The sequence below is a fragment of the Hydractinia symbiolongicarpus genome, chromosome 5 (assembly GCF_029227915.1).
Source record: "Hydractinia symbiolongicarpus strain clone_291-10 chromosome 5, HSymV2.1, whole genome shotgun sequence".
Classification (NCBI taxonomy): Eukaryota; Metazoa; Cnidaria; class Hydrozoa; order Anthoathecata; family Hydractiniidae; genus Hydractinia; species Hydractinia symbiolongicarpus.
Window position 1 is genome coordinate 14,068,855 of NC_079879.1, and position 13,824 is coordinate 14,082,678.

Here is a 13,824-nt window from a genome sequence, read left to right on the forward strand (position 1 = left end):
TTAAGAGGGCTACCACAAAGTATCACCACACATTTACGGCCTTCGTCGAGTCCTACAACAAGGTCCTCGCGTCAAGACTCTTTAAGCCTCAAGATGCACAAGAGCTGGCTTCTGATGAGATTAGTACCATTTGTGTGAAACACCTGTACACTATCGTCAAAAGTCTCAACAGTACCAAGACGGCCATGATTGGCATGAAACTTAACAAGGCGATCAAACTCAATGAGGTCCCGCTCGCGAAAAGCGAAGAATATCCCGAGGAGAGACCCCTACCCGAGGATGGGCTGAACTTGTACCTCCTACAACCCGGAGCATGATGATCAAAGGCAACGCGTCACCGATGCTTTCTGGAGCAGGAAAATGTATAGGTTGGACCGTATAGTAGCAGGTAGCCGGGTTTTATACTATTTAAAGGATGGTCCCGAAAGGAACTTTGTGTCAGAAGAGTTGATGCTTATTCCTGAAGATTTTCAGGTACCTCCGGATCGCGTGAAGGATTGGTAGACACCCTCAACCCTATAATTTTTACTACTACTCCAGTCCTGTAATGCCAGAACAACTAGATCATACAGGTCATCACGAGTAAGATTGACTGGTCCAAAATGGTTCTTGAAACGTTCCACATGTCCCTCATCTTCAAACCGATTAAAGGCATGTTTGCCGTTGGGGTTGTCGATGACAACATTCTCCTCCGCCCCCGAGTAGTTGTCCTTGAACCATCTCCATTTGGTATGGATAATACGTATTTGGACACGCGCACAGTAGTATGGAAGGTGATGGTATTCTTCGCCATGCCGCGCACATGTTTTCTGTATATCATAATGACGTCGTCCTTACCTGGATCCCGAGACCGTTCTTTGAGCCTCGCATTTTCCTGGATCTGTACTTCGAGTTTGTACCCCAAATCCACGAGATGTTCATCCCTGGAGTCAAGGTCATTCTCAAGAATGCCAATGTTAACATCCCTGTCCTCTAGGGCCTGACGCTGCTCCTTAAGCTCATCCTGTAGTTTTTTCACACATGCCCTTGCCAGCCATTTGATGACCCCAACAGCTTTTGGTTTTCGGGAACGGTGAACTAATTCCAAGGCGCCCTCGAGTGTGACAAAGAGGTCATGCCCATTTTTCGCCTTACCAAGGAGGCACCGCGGAGATGCTCCCACCCTGGACCCTACTATTTCGGACCTGGTAGATAGGAACGTTGAAGGTATTGTCATATTTTTATTATTTTCATTACCCAGGAAACGTCCCAAATCGGCACGTTTGAACATAGGTTGATCCTGATTATTGGATAGGGTCTCGATGGCTCCTGTGTTAACATAACTTGCGACGACATCTTTCTATATACCGATGCTTACCCAGAGGATTTCAACATGGTCATTTTAATACCCTTGTGAGTATTAAACTGTCCACACCCTGGATACTACCTATTCCGCGAGCTCTAGGAGGCGTTCATGCGTATAGTGTTCACCAAGCCTAAAATGTCTCACGCGCTCTGGGTTTACCTCGATACATCCACGTTCCCGGAGCCAATTATAGTGTACGATAGCATTTGGCGTGGTAGTCAACAAGCTTATTTCGTATTTTTTGGGCTACATACCCCTGTTGGCCACAGATGGCAAGGTATTGAAAGGGATCATCGCTGTTCTTCCGGATAATGATCATGCTATTATCCTTGCCAGGATCTTCAAGGTGGGGCACGGCATGTTGCCGTAGCTCCTCAATTTCATCTCCCAGCGCCATGAGCTGGCTATCCCTATCCTCAATTTCATCATTGAGGACAGCCACAGCATTATCCTTCTCCTCGATAGTCCCCTGCAATTATTCCACCCCTTCCCGGCCAACCATTTTGTTAAGGCTACGGCCTTAGGCTTTCTTGACCCGACGGTAATTTCAAGGGCCCCGTCCAACGTGACAAATTCATCATGGGGATTTTTCCCTCCTCCTAGCATACCCGACCTGCTTTATTCGCTACATACAGCCGGTATACCCTCTATTTCTCCCCTTGATATTATCATATGGCGATCAAAACCATATTGCCTGGCATTTTGAATACATAGAAATTTCTCAAGATCAGCACGTTTGAACAGGCGCTGACCCTGCTTATCGAAAAAGTTTCAATCGATCCTGCGGGTATTGCGTTGAATAAAGCGAGTTGTAAAGACATTTTCTATATACCAATGCCTGGCCGGAGGCTTTCAATGGTCTTTTAAGAATCTTCCAAGTCCTGGGGTGTTCTAATGCTTCGACTTTTTCAGCTCAGCCTTGATATCATCCCAATCAGAGATCAAATTCGTCTCTTCATCAGCTTGTCTCACGTTACTTCTCTCCGAAGGGTACGACAAAACAGGGCCTTCTTCTGCCTCCTCAACGTTTTAGGGAGAGCAGTATATGACTGTGTGAGTAGCCACAAGCTGTGCTTGCGATACCTACCACTGATAGCCAACTCAAGTAGTGATTGTCGACGCTTGTCGAGTCATTCATCGGCTATGACGTCGTCGACTACAAAGAGACTCTCCTCACTCGCCAACAATGAGGACAATTTTTGGATCCATTTAAACAGCTCATTCCCGGGGTCTATCAAAAATACATATGGGTCTTTCCAAAGTGAGGCCCTCTCAAGGTAGGTACTGTTCCACCGTATAGTCGGGCATAGTATCACAATATTGTGGATGTTTTTCTTATACACCTGCTCGAGAAGGTTCAAAACAAGTTGTGTTTTCCCACAAGACGTCGGGCCTGTAAAGATTGTCGTGTGGGAGTCCTTTACTGTATTTTACATTTTATTTCAATAATTCGACCACTTCCTGTCATGGATTTTCGGGTATATCGCTGCACATGAGGAACATATTAACACACCACCGTGATTGTTCACCAAGGACCCTCGAAAAACTGGGCATAACTTGGTATTTTGAGCTTGGTATTCGATGGATAGCGGAGTATACATTAATTGTCCTTGCAGGCATCGCAGTACCTTACTGTATTGCTTGACTAGTAGTGCCTTCTCTGGGGACTCTTCGATGAGTTCGACGTACTGAGGTATAATGTTGTATGTTAATAGGGTATAGAGAAGTAGGTAATTCTCATCCTGCTGAAACCTCTTATTTCACTATCAATAGCAAGGATGTCTACCTTGTAGTCAACGTACTTGATGTCTTTATTTTTAATACACCGCCTCTCCCTAGCTTTATTGAGGTAACTTATACAGGTCTTAGTCCGACTATTACCCCTAATTTTCAACCCGTCCGTGGTAAGTAGTTTTTTACAGCATCTATAACGTTTGCTCTCCATTTATGAACAGCTCTTGGCCTCCTCTATATTTCTATATCCCTCCAAGAGATATAGAAACTTTACCATGCGGTCTATTCTGAGACATATCGGTTGCCTTTTGACTTGTTTTCACTTGCCCACATAGGTTGAGTATTGGTGTAGTGCAGCCTTTCGCCACCTCGGCAAGCGATGGAACATCCCCATTTTCCTTATATTGAAGTAGCACCTTGTGATCAATGTGCGACTCTCCATAATTATCCCAGTTCATTCCCTTGGAAAGCGGTTAGTCAATATGGGCCCGCAGCGTAGCGATATCGCAACCCAGGTACTCCCGGGAGCTGAGTTCCTTGTTTCCTTCAGGGCGTGGTATGTTCGGCTACGTGCAACATTGGCGATATGGCCACCGGGCTAGCAAAGGGGGCAATATCGCATCTGCTTTTCATGGTGGCAATACTGTCTTCCCGTACAGTCTTTGCAATAGGCCCTCTGTCTTTCATCTTTACAAATCCCACTTCTCTTACACTCTTTACATTCGGCCCTCACCCTTTGATAGGGGCATATTCCACTTCCCCCACACTTTGATGCGGGTACTTTATACGCTTCTGTGACGCCTTGGCTGCGTTCAAGCTTTTGATACATGTCCTCGTTAGTTGACCATTTCTTTGATCCTAAACTTGTCAAAAGAAAGAGAGTGTTTGCATCTCTAGCAGCTCTTTTCCATATTGAGTCGTTTTTGTCCTTGAGACAAACACGAGTTTTTACTGGACACTTATTTCGGTTTGGAAACTATGCTTGCGGGTAACCATCCTTTCCTCACGGCCATTTCACGACTCGCCCGGCCTGCTGCAAAATAGACCATCATCTTAAGGACGTCGTTAGTGTCCATTTTTTGTAGATGGCCTTGTTATGCCCAAAAATTTCTTACCTGCCATAGCATAGGCAAAGGTGAAACCAAGGTTTACCACTGTCTCATACAGCATTTTCCTTCGGTGTTACGTTGCTTGTTGCCATTTATTATTACTGCATTTTGAAAATATCGATCTGGGGCTGATTTTTTCCATGTTTGCCCTGCTGGGGCTCTGGATGGGTCGCCGGCTTGTTTGATTCATTCCCGCCCTGACAAATTTATACCATACGCCTAGTCCTATGGCAAGCACGGCTAAAGTCCCGATTCCATAAAGGTATACATCCGTTGACTTGCTGGAACCTGTCACAGGTTCTTTATCATCCTGTGAAGGTTCTTTGCCCACGTTCTTCTTTAAGTCGGCCTTATTCCTTCTGTTCCATTCGGCAAGTCTCCTGCCAGCTGCTACACGACCCTCGTTCTTCGGTGGTTTTGTAATGACTCTCTCCTCTTGTTCTTGTTCCTCTTCACTCATTTCATTATAGCACCGTCTCCGCCTCCTCCACCTCCTTCTCTGCGTTCTCTTTCTTCCTCGTCATATGCCTCGCGGTATGTCCTGCCACGAGAAGCGGGGCTAAACACCTCCCTATGGTGCAGTACACAAGTATTCCCAAATCTGTCATGGAGTCCCGGATAATAGGGTCTTCTTCGATATCCCTGCGCAATTCGTCAAAACTGTCAATATCCACAAAATTCCCGATCATGCTAGCATACATGCTAATCACGTGAGTGGACAGTGCCCTAGCCGTTTTCTCCCCTTTTTCCCGGAGTTCTCGCTGCACGTACTCCGCATGGACCTTGTCGATTGCTTCCTCCAGAGCTTTGTAAATGGAGCCCACTGTGTATTTTTTGGGTAGTAAGTGACCCTTGCCTTTGTGTAGGGCTTCTTTCAGCACCTAAGGCTTATCGATGGGCTTTTCAATATTTTCATATTCTGCAGACGCATTGTCAAAGACTGGTGCAATATCAGACATCCTTTTTATTACACGTCTATATCAAAGGAAGCAAAACGCGATCATTGCATAGGGTAGAAGTATAGCGATTAGTAGGCATATCCACATTTATTCCCCTGTGGATGCTAGGCGGTAATAGCCGCGGGAAAGCGTCGTAATCTGATCCGGTTGTACGATACGTTTGTCATCTGCTCTGTTGAGTGCTAGCTTGTTCGCCTCCTGGGTGTATACCCGATGGCCATTATTTTGGATCAATACCTGGTTCCTGTAGACATCCACGCCCTCTTCCAGACATCGCCAGTAGTCATCAAAGGTGATGGATTTTTTGGTAACACATCGCTTTACACCCTTCGCTTTGCGATCACCGCCTTCTTTGGTGAGGCGTAGAGTTTGGCCCTCAGGGTGATGAATGCTGTCATGATTTTGCCACCTAATTCGTCCTTCATAAGTTCTACCACCTTCTTGTTTTTCCCTATATGAAGAGGCCTCCCATCATCCGGCTTATAGGCACTTGCATCGAAGCGTGCCTCAACATCGTTAGTGATATCCCTATAAAAATCCTCCGCTCAAATGCGGCATGCAAACGAGTCCGTATCCATGCAGCAGAGTTGCAAATTGTTACCATATTTTGGCTGCATATAGTCGTAGTGGAACTCGTACATGACTAACTTCGACATGTTCAATATCGCCTGACCAATGTATACCGGCTTATTCATTTTAATTTCGGTCTTGTCCATTTCAACGCCTACTAGATGCTCGCTGAACCTGCTTCCACCCTTGAAATTTGGCTTCATGACGAGTTTCGTATGCTTGTCCTCGTTGGTAACCAGCTGGATTTTCCATGGTCTTGCCGAACACGTTTAAATTCATCAGCTTGTAAAAGTCCTTTTCGAACTCGTTTTTAGCATCCGTTCTCAGCCTCGTGTTGTGATCAATGTATCCTTTAAGCCATGCTTTCTGATTAAATCGGATGACCCTGCGTACTTTCTTCAATTCAAGCCCATGTTTTATAGCCTCGTGAAGGGCCCTGATATGCACCACATATCTACGTTTGTCCCCCTAAGTTCGGCACCAATTTCTCTACCCTATGAACCATCGAGCGCTCGGCAGGAACGGCGGCTTATTATGCTTGTCGTCTAGTCTCTCTGGGTAATCGATTTCAACCTCCAGGATATAACCATGCTTATTGTCCCTAACGAGCTTCTCGATTCGCCTTTCTGTGAAAGCCTCGACGTTTGACACCCATTTGAAACCGTCCGTGGGCAGGTCTTGACGCATCGCCCACCCGTATAGGTTGTTTGCATCTAGGTACTGTAGGTAGGAGGATTTAACCTCTGAATCGTACAAGTCTCCCATGTACTTATTGTTTGATCTCGCATACCGGTGCACAGCTTGGGTTATGCCTCCTCGAATACCCTTCTCGAACATTAGGAGCATGTCGGGGTCTGTGAGAAGCTCTAGCCTTATACCTGTAAATTTGAGTGCTGCTTTCCAGGCGAGACCGGGTGCACTGTAGAAGTGCGCAGGATCAACCTTGTAGTTTGTCACGCACACGTCCCGAAATGTCTCGAAGACGTCGGCTAATAGCAGGACGTCTATGGTCAGGTAGATGTCATGGTAGTCTCCCATGGTTACATTATCACCCTCTGGGGTAATGACATTCCATACCTTTTTGGCATATTCATGGTCATTATCGCTGATCCCCTTCATATTCAGCTTGCTGTAAAAGGCCTCCTTTGGAGGTAGCTCCGACTCTTCAAATCGCTGCCATCCATTCATGTACTCATATGGATACACATCTTTCCGAAGCATCAGCCTGAAGGTATCATATTTGTCGATGAACTTTGCCATGGATGGTACGTTTGCATTTACCTGATCCCGATTAAGCTGCTTCGTGGTATTTGAGTCGCAATTTTTAAACCAAAACTTTGACATGTATTCGGCGTCTATGCCCTGGAATTCAGGGCAGGTATTTGCACACTGCTTAAATTTCATACCTGCGGCGTTTGTACCAATGAGGTTGCTTGCCAATTTGTTTAGCGATGATGCTATGAATTGACAACTATCGATGAACCGTATCTCTATGGTCTTTTATGTCTCGCCATCACCGTACCCCATACCTACAAGGGGTACCTTGATTTTCACGTTGAAATTGATATATTTTTCTACATTTTCAGCGATGGAACCAATGTCCTGAGTGTCGTACTTCTCGCCTAATTCTCGTATGAAGAGATGAGCATCATACCCTGAAAGATTGTGGAATATCAAGGGTATATGGCTGGGTATCTTGTATTTGATATTACAGCTGTTATGGGCCGCACCTCTATATTGTCATGTATAGTGACAATGGTCCCTGACTCTGCGATTATTTTCACAGTCATCGAAGGGCTTTAGGCAGATATGGCAGTGCGTGGCCTCGTCATGTTCTCTTTTTAGTACCTCTGTTAGGGGTAGCATGTCCCGTTTAAGGTAGGTATTGTAGAGACGTTTGACCTCATCCTCCAGATGGTTGACGAACCTCGTCACACAGTCCTCACCCCTGTATACCATAAGTGGGTCCGGCACATGCCCATAGGCAAAGGTACTATACGTGCACCATCCGGATGGTACATGCTTGCTCAGCTTCTTGGATTTTTTACCCCTTGCATCTTCTAACGGGACTAGCAGGCTCTCGAAATCTGCATATATGGCAAAGGGTACCTTGAGTTGCTGTTGGCCATTTCTATAGTATAGCCATTTTTCGGCCTCTGTTGGCATTGTGATCTTAACCGCCTCGTGATTCTCGCAATACCTATAATGCTTATCTCTCCATTCAATTGTTGGAAAGCCCTGCAAGCAGTTTAGGCAAAAATGCATTGCATTCCTATTTTTCGGGGTCTCCTTGCCTAGGAACCTCCATAGAGATTTGACGGCCGTATAATGAGTCTTTTTATCATCTTTGATAAGCAATAGAGTCACCAACTTGCTACGTCCGTTGCGCACTGATCGGCGTAGGATGTTGATCTTCTTTCCCTCTATATACAAGACGTTCACCGCAATGTCAGGGTTATTCGCCTCAAATTTATATATGCTCTTGGTGCTGGTTGGGAACTCTATACCTTCCCAGTTATAAAGGTCTACATAGGGTTTCATCTGAGATATTCAATTAGGGTTCCTCCCTATCTCCATAGGCAAAGGTGAAACCAAGGTCTACCACTGTCTCATAAAGCATGTCCAAAATCTCCTTTTCCTTCGGTGTTACATTGCTTGTTGCCATTTACTATTACTGCATTTTAAAAATATCGATCTGTTGTTGATTTTTTTCCTTGTTTCCATTGTTGGGGCTCTGGATGGGCCGGCTTGTTAGATTCACTCCCAACCCTGCCAAATTTATACCATATGCCTACTCCTATGGTAAGCACGGCTATCGTTCCGACTCCATAAATCTAGACATCTTCACTCATTTTATTATAGCACCGTCTCCTCCACCGTATCCGCCTCCTTCACCACCTCCTCCTGTTTCTTCTTGCTTATATGCCCGGCTGTATGGCCCGCCACAAGCAGTGGGGCTAAACACCTACCGATGGTACAGCATACGACGATACCTAGATCTGTCATGCTATCTCGGATTATAGGGTCTTCTTCGATATTCCTGCGTAACTCATCGAAAGAGTCAATATCCACAAAGTTCCCAATCAGGCTAGCATACAAGCTTATAACATGGGTAGACAGTGCTTTTGCCGTTTTTCCCCTTTCTTTTGGAGTTCTCGCTGTACATACTCGGTATGGATCTTGTCGATTGCTTCCTGCGGAGCCTTGTCAATGGACCCTTTTGTACATTTCCTGGGTAGGTCCTTTGCCCTTTTACAGGGATTTTTTCAGCACCTGACGCTTATCGATAGGCTTCTCTATCTGCTCTTAGGTTTCTGCAGAGGTATTATCGAATACTTCTGCAAGATCAGACATCCTTTTTATTATACGTCGATATCAAAAAAAGTATATAGCCGATCATGGTATGGGGTAGGAGTATGGCGATTAGTATGCATATGTCCATTTTATTCCCCTGTGGACGTTAGGCGGTAATGACATCTGCCAAGCGTTGTAATTTGATCTTGCCGCACAAGCCTCTTATCATCTGTCCTGTTGAGTGCTAGCTTGTTCACCTCTTGCGTGTATACCTTATGACCCTTGTTTTGAATTAAGACCTGATTCTTGTGGATGTCAACGCCCTCTTACAGGCACCGCCGGTAATCGTCGAAAGTGATGGATTTTTTCGTGACCCACCTCTTCACGCCCTTCGCTTTGCGATCACCGCCCTCTTGTGAGGCCCTTATAGGCATAGAGTTTTGCTCTAAGGGTGATGAACTTGGTCATAACCTTCCCACCTAATTCGTCCTTCATTAAGGCTACCACCTTCTTGTTCTTGCCTATTGGGAGAGGCCTTCCATCATCCGGATTATAGGCACTTGTGTCAAAACGTGCTTCAACATCCTGCGCGATATCTCTATAAAAGCCCTCCCTTTCGTATATGGTATACGAACGAGTCTGTGTCCATGTAGCAGAGCTGCAACTTGCTACCGTACTTAGCCTGCATGTAGTCGTAATGGAACCCGTACATGACTAACTTTGACATATCCAATATAGCCTGGCCTATATACACTGGCTTATTCATCCTCACCTCGGTTTTACCCATTTCAACGCCTACCAAGTTTTTGCTGTTTTTTATTACAAGCTTCGTGTACTTATCCGCGTTGTAAACCAGTTGGATGTTGCGGTGATGGCGTATATTTTCCATGGTCTTACCGAATACGCTTAAATTCATGAGTTTGTAGAAGTCCTTCTCAAACTTGTTTTTGGCAACCGTTCTCAGCCTCGTGTTGTGATCAATATACCCCTTCAGCAATGCCTTCTGGTTAAACCGGATGACTCTGCGCACTTTCTTCAATTTAAGACCATGTTTTATAACCTCGTGAAGGGCTCTTATCTCTCTTGGGGTATTCGATATCTGGCTCTCTCTTGGGGTAGTCGATATCTACCTCCAGGATCTACCCATACCTATTATCTTCAACGAGCTTCCCGATTGGCCTTTCAGTGAATGCTTCGAAATCCGATACCCATTTAAAGCCGTCCGTGGGTAGATCTTGACCCATCGCCCACCCGTACAGGTTGTTTGCGTCTAGGTACTCTAGGTTGGATGATTCAACCTCTGGATCGTACTGGTCCCCCATGTACCTATTGTTTGCTCTCGCACATCGGTGTTCGGCTTGTGTTATACCTCCCTTGATACCCTTCTCGAACATCAATAGCATGTCGGGATCGGTGAGAAGCTCTAGCTTGATTCCGGTATATTTCAGTGCTGCATTCCATGGCAAGCCAGGTGCACTGTAGAAGTGTGCGGGACACGTCAAACACGTCGGCTAATAGCAGGACGTCTATTGTCAGGTAGATGTCATGGTAGTCCCCCATGGTTACATTATCACCCTCTGGGGTAATGACATTCCATACCTTTTTAGCATATTCATGGTCATTATCGCTGATCCCCTTTATATTCAGCTTGCTGAAGAACGCCCCCTTTGGAGGTAGCTCCGACTCTTCGAATCGCTGCCATCCATCCCTATACTCATAGGGGTACACGCCTTTTCGGAGCATCAGCCTGAAGGTATCATCTTTGTCGATGATCTTTGCCATGGATGGCACGTTTGCCTTTACCCGGTCACGATTAAGCTGCTTCATGGTATTTGAGTCAAAATTTTTACACCAAAACCTTGCCATGTATTCAACGTCTATGCCCCGGAATTCCAGACAGGTATTTGCACACTGCTAAAATTTCATACCGGCGGCGTTTGTTCCAATTAGATTGCTTGCTAGTTTCTCCAGGCTTGAGGGCATGAGCCGGCAGCTATTGATAAGCCTAATCTCTATAGTCTTATACGTTACCCCATCCCCATATCCCATGCCTTCAAGCGGTACCTTGATTTTCACATTAAAACTGATATATTTTTCAGCATTCTCGGCGATGCACCCAATGTCCTGGGTGTCGTTCTTTTCAGCCCAATTCCCTAATGAACAGGTGTGCGTCGTACCCTGAAAGATTGTGGAATACCACAGGTACGTGACCCGGTATCTTGTATCTGAGGTTGCAGATTACGTGCACTGCGTCTTTTTACAGACCTGTATAGTGGCAGCGATCTCGGACCTTATGGCTATACTCGCAGTCGTCAAACAGCTTCATGCAGATATGGCATTTCGATGCCTCGTCATGTTCTCTTTTTAGGACCTACGTTAGAGGCATCATGGGCTGCTGCGGGTAGGTATTGTAGAGACGTTTCACCTCATACTCCAGATGGTTGACGAACCTCGTCACACATTCCTCACCCCTGTATACCGTTAGTGGGTCCGGCACATCCCCATAGGCAAAGGTACTATAGGTACACCAGCCGGATGGTACATGTTTGCTTAGCTTTTTGGTCTTTTTACTTCTTGCATCTTCTACCAGGACTATCAGGCTCTCGAAGTCTGCATAGATGGCAAAGGGTACCTTGAATTGCTGTTGTCCATCCCTATAATATAGCCATTTTTCGGCCTCTGTTGGCATTGTAATTTTAACAGCTTCCTGATCCTCGCAATATCTACAGTGCTTGTCCCTCGATTCAACTGTGGGGAAGCCCTGCAGGAAATTTGGATAAAAATGCATCGCATTCCTATTTTTCGAGGTCTCCTTGCCCAGGGAACCTCGATAGATTTTTGACGGCTGTATAATGTCTCTTTTTATCATCTGTGATAAGCAATAGGGTCACCACCTTAGTACGTCCGTTGCGCACCGATCGGCGTAGGATGTCGGCGTAGGATGTTGATTCTTTCCCGCTATATACAAGACATTCACCGCAATGTCGGGGTTATTCGCCTCAAATTTATATATGCTCTTGGTGCTGGTTGGAAACTCTATACCCTCCCAGTTATAAAGGTCTACGTAGGCTCTCATCTGAGATATTCGATTTGGGTTCCTCCCTATCTCCTCATGATGTAAGGATGCTATAACAGCCCATTTGAAGCACTCCTCATCCTCATTCACGGGGTTAATAATTGCCTTTTTGGAGGCTACCCATTTGGGTAGTTCGATGTATGATGATCCTCTTGTTAATCTAAATTTGTGGAAATCTACGTCGAGGTATAGTATTCGATCAATTGTAAAGCCACTTTGGGGTAATGCTGGATTTTCCACACCTGTTTTGATTTGAGCAAACATCCTATCTAGCACATCTTCTACATCCCTACCCTGGAATACCGAGGCCATATTACTATGAAATACCTTCTTCACCTCAATGTACTCATCGTTAGCACCCTCTATATTTGACGGCTTCTTCCACATGATCCACAGGGATAACTGTATCTTTGCAGACCCCATATCTTCTACCTAGTCCCCAACCAAGGTTTTCACGTTTGGTCGCACCATCCCTATATACCCTTCAACGTCGACCCCTTCTATACCGGGAATGCGGAAACTTCGGAAGGTCCTGTGGAGAGCATGCTTATGTTCCTGTGGTGTATAATCTTGCCCCGGCTGTTCATATAGATAGTCTTCCCGGCCTCTTTTTCTACCTCATCATGGAGTGTAGGCCCTGTGTTGACTGTCCCGTTATAGAACCCCATCACCCCGCGTTTGAATGCTGCATGGGTACTCTTTACCCCCTCTTTTATAGGCTTTGGAACAGCGTCCACAAGCCAGTTGTACCATCCCTGCATTTTATCCCTTACAACGGAACGACTTTTCAACAGTTCCTGTTTCTGGAAGACGTCCATCTCATATGGGGGCAATGCCCAGTTATACCATTCCCTGATTTTACCCCATGGCCATCTCTTGTCTCTCGAAGACATCCATATCCTTCAATGTTATAGGCCTAACCGGTTTCTATGATACATTCTCCAATAAGGTAACCACTTCGGGCTTGCGTAGCCTATAACACCCGGTTAAACCACGGCTTTTCGCAATATCACGTAATTGTTTCACGGTATTTGTATTCATTCTTTATTGTATGGATTTTTACTTTCTCAGAGGATTTCATTCTGCTCGACTAACACAGTTATTTCCCTCTTGACTATCCATGCGTTGATTTTTAGGGAATCCCCCCACTCCTATTTGTATGATAAGGAATTACCCTTGATATGCGTTGATTTTTAGGGAATTGTGCTAGAAATCTTTGGGCTCCTATATGGCAAACTTTGATGACGTCATCACTTTATAGGGACTTTACTCAATGCTGTATGATAGGGACTATACAAGGCTAGGCACGGCATGGTATTGGATGGTGTTCGATGGTGCTGGATTTGTTGTGACGTAACTATATTGCGCGCACGCGACTGTGCTAGAAGGAACATTTCCCCATCTCTACGTTGTCAAAAGTAGAATGAATTCAACTTTGACACTGAGCTCAAGAGGTGCTCTCGAGCACAAAAAATCTCTTAACAAGCAGTAATTTTTTTCTAATTGCGCATGCGCCAACAATAAGCTCAAAAGCTTTTTGTGCTATAGCGGAAGTTGCAGTCAAATGGAAACGAGCCTTTAAGCTAAATTTTTGCGCACGGAGCTAATAGCCATCATCTCGCATAAGACATTTCGCACTCGCTCTTCAAATTTTACAAAAGCCTTTACAGCCATCGTGGGTGGCGCTATTACTAGGTGTTCGCTATATGCATAATTTACTGTATTTCGACGTCAAGT

General features: G+C 45.3%; 1 protein-coding gene across 1 annotated transcript; it reads right to left on the reverse strand.

The window, feature by feature from the left end:
- Positions 1-5,864: 5,864 nt before the first annotated feature.
- Positions 5,865-8,382, reverse strand: LOC130645977 (uncharacterized). The gene is made up of 5 exons (XM_057452107.1): positions 8,320-8,382; positions 7,502-8,258; positions 7,247-7,372; positions 6,211-7,174; positions 5,865-6,153 (listed from the first exon to the last, which is right to left on the reverse strand). Exons 1-5 carry the CDS (start codon positions 8,380-8,382, stop codon positions 5,865-5,867), a joined length of 2,199 nt encoding a protein of 732 aa, XP_057308090.1.
- Between the last annotated feature and the right edge of the window lie 5,442 nt (positions 8,383-13,824).

Coding starts and splice junctions, on each gene's coding strand:
- LOC130645977 (XM_057452107.1), bottom strand. CDS start 8,382: ATGGCAACAAGCAATGTAACACCGAAGGAAAAGGAGATTTTGGACATG. Junction 8,259..8,319: donor ACATGCTTTATGAGACAGTG/GTAGACCTTGGT, acceptor TGAATATCTCAG/ATGAAACCCTATGTAGACCT. Junction 7,175..7,246: donor AATCAAGGTACCCCTTGTAG/GTATGGGGTACG, acceptor GTCAATTCATAG/CATCATCGCTAAACAAATTG.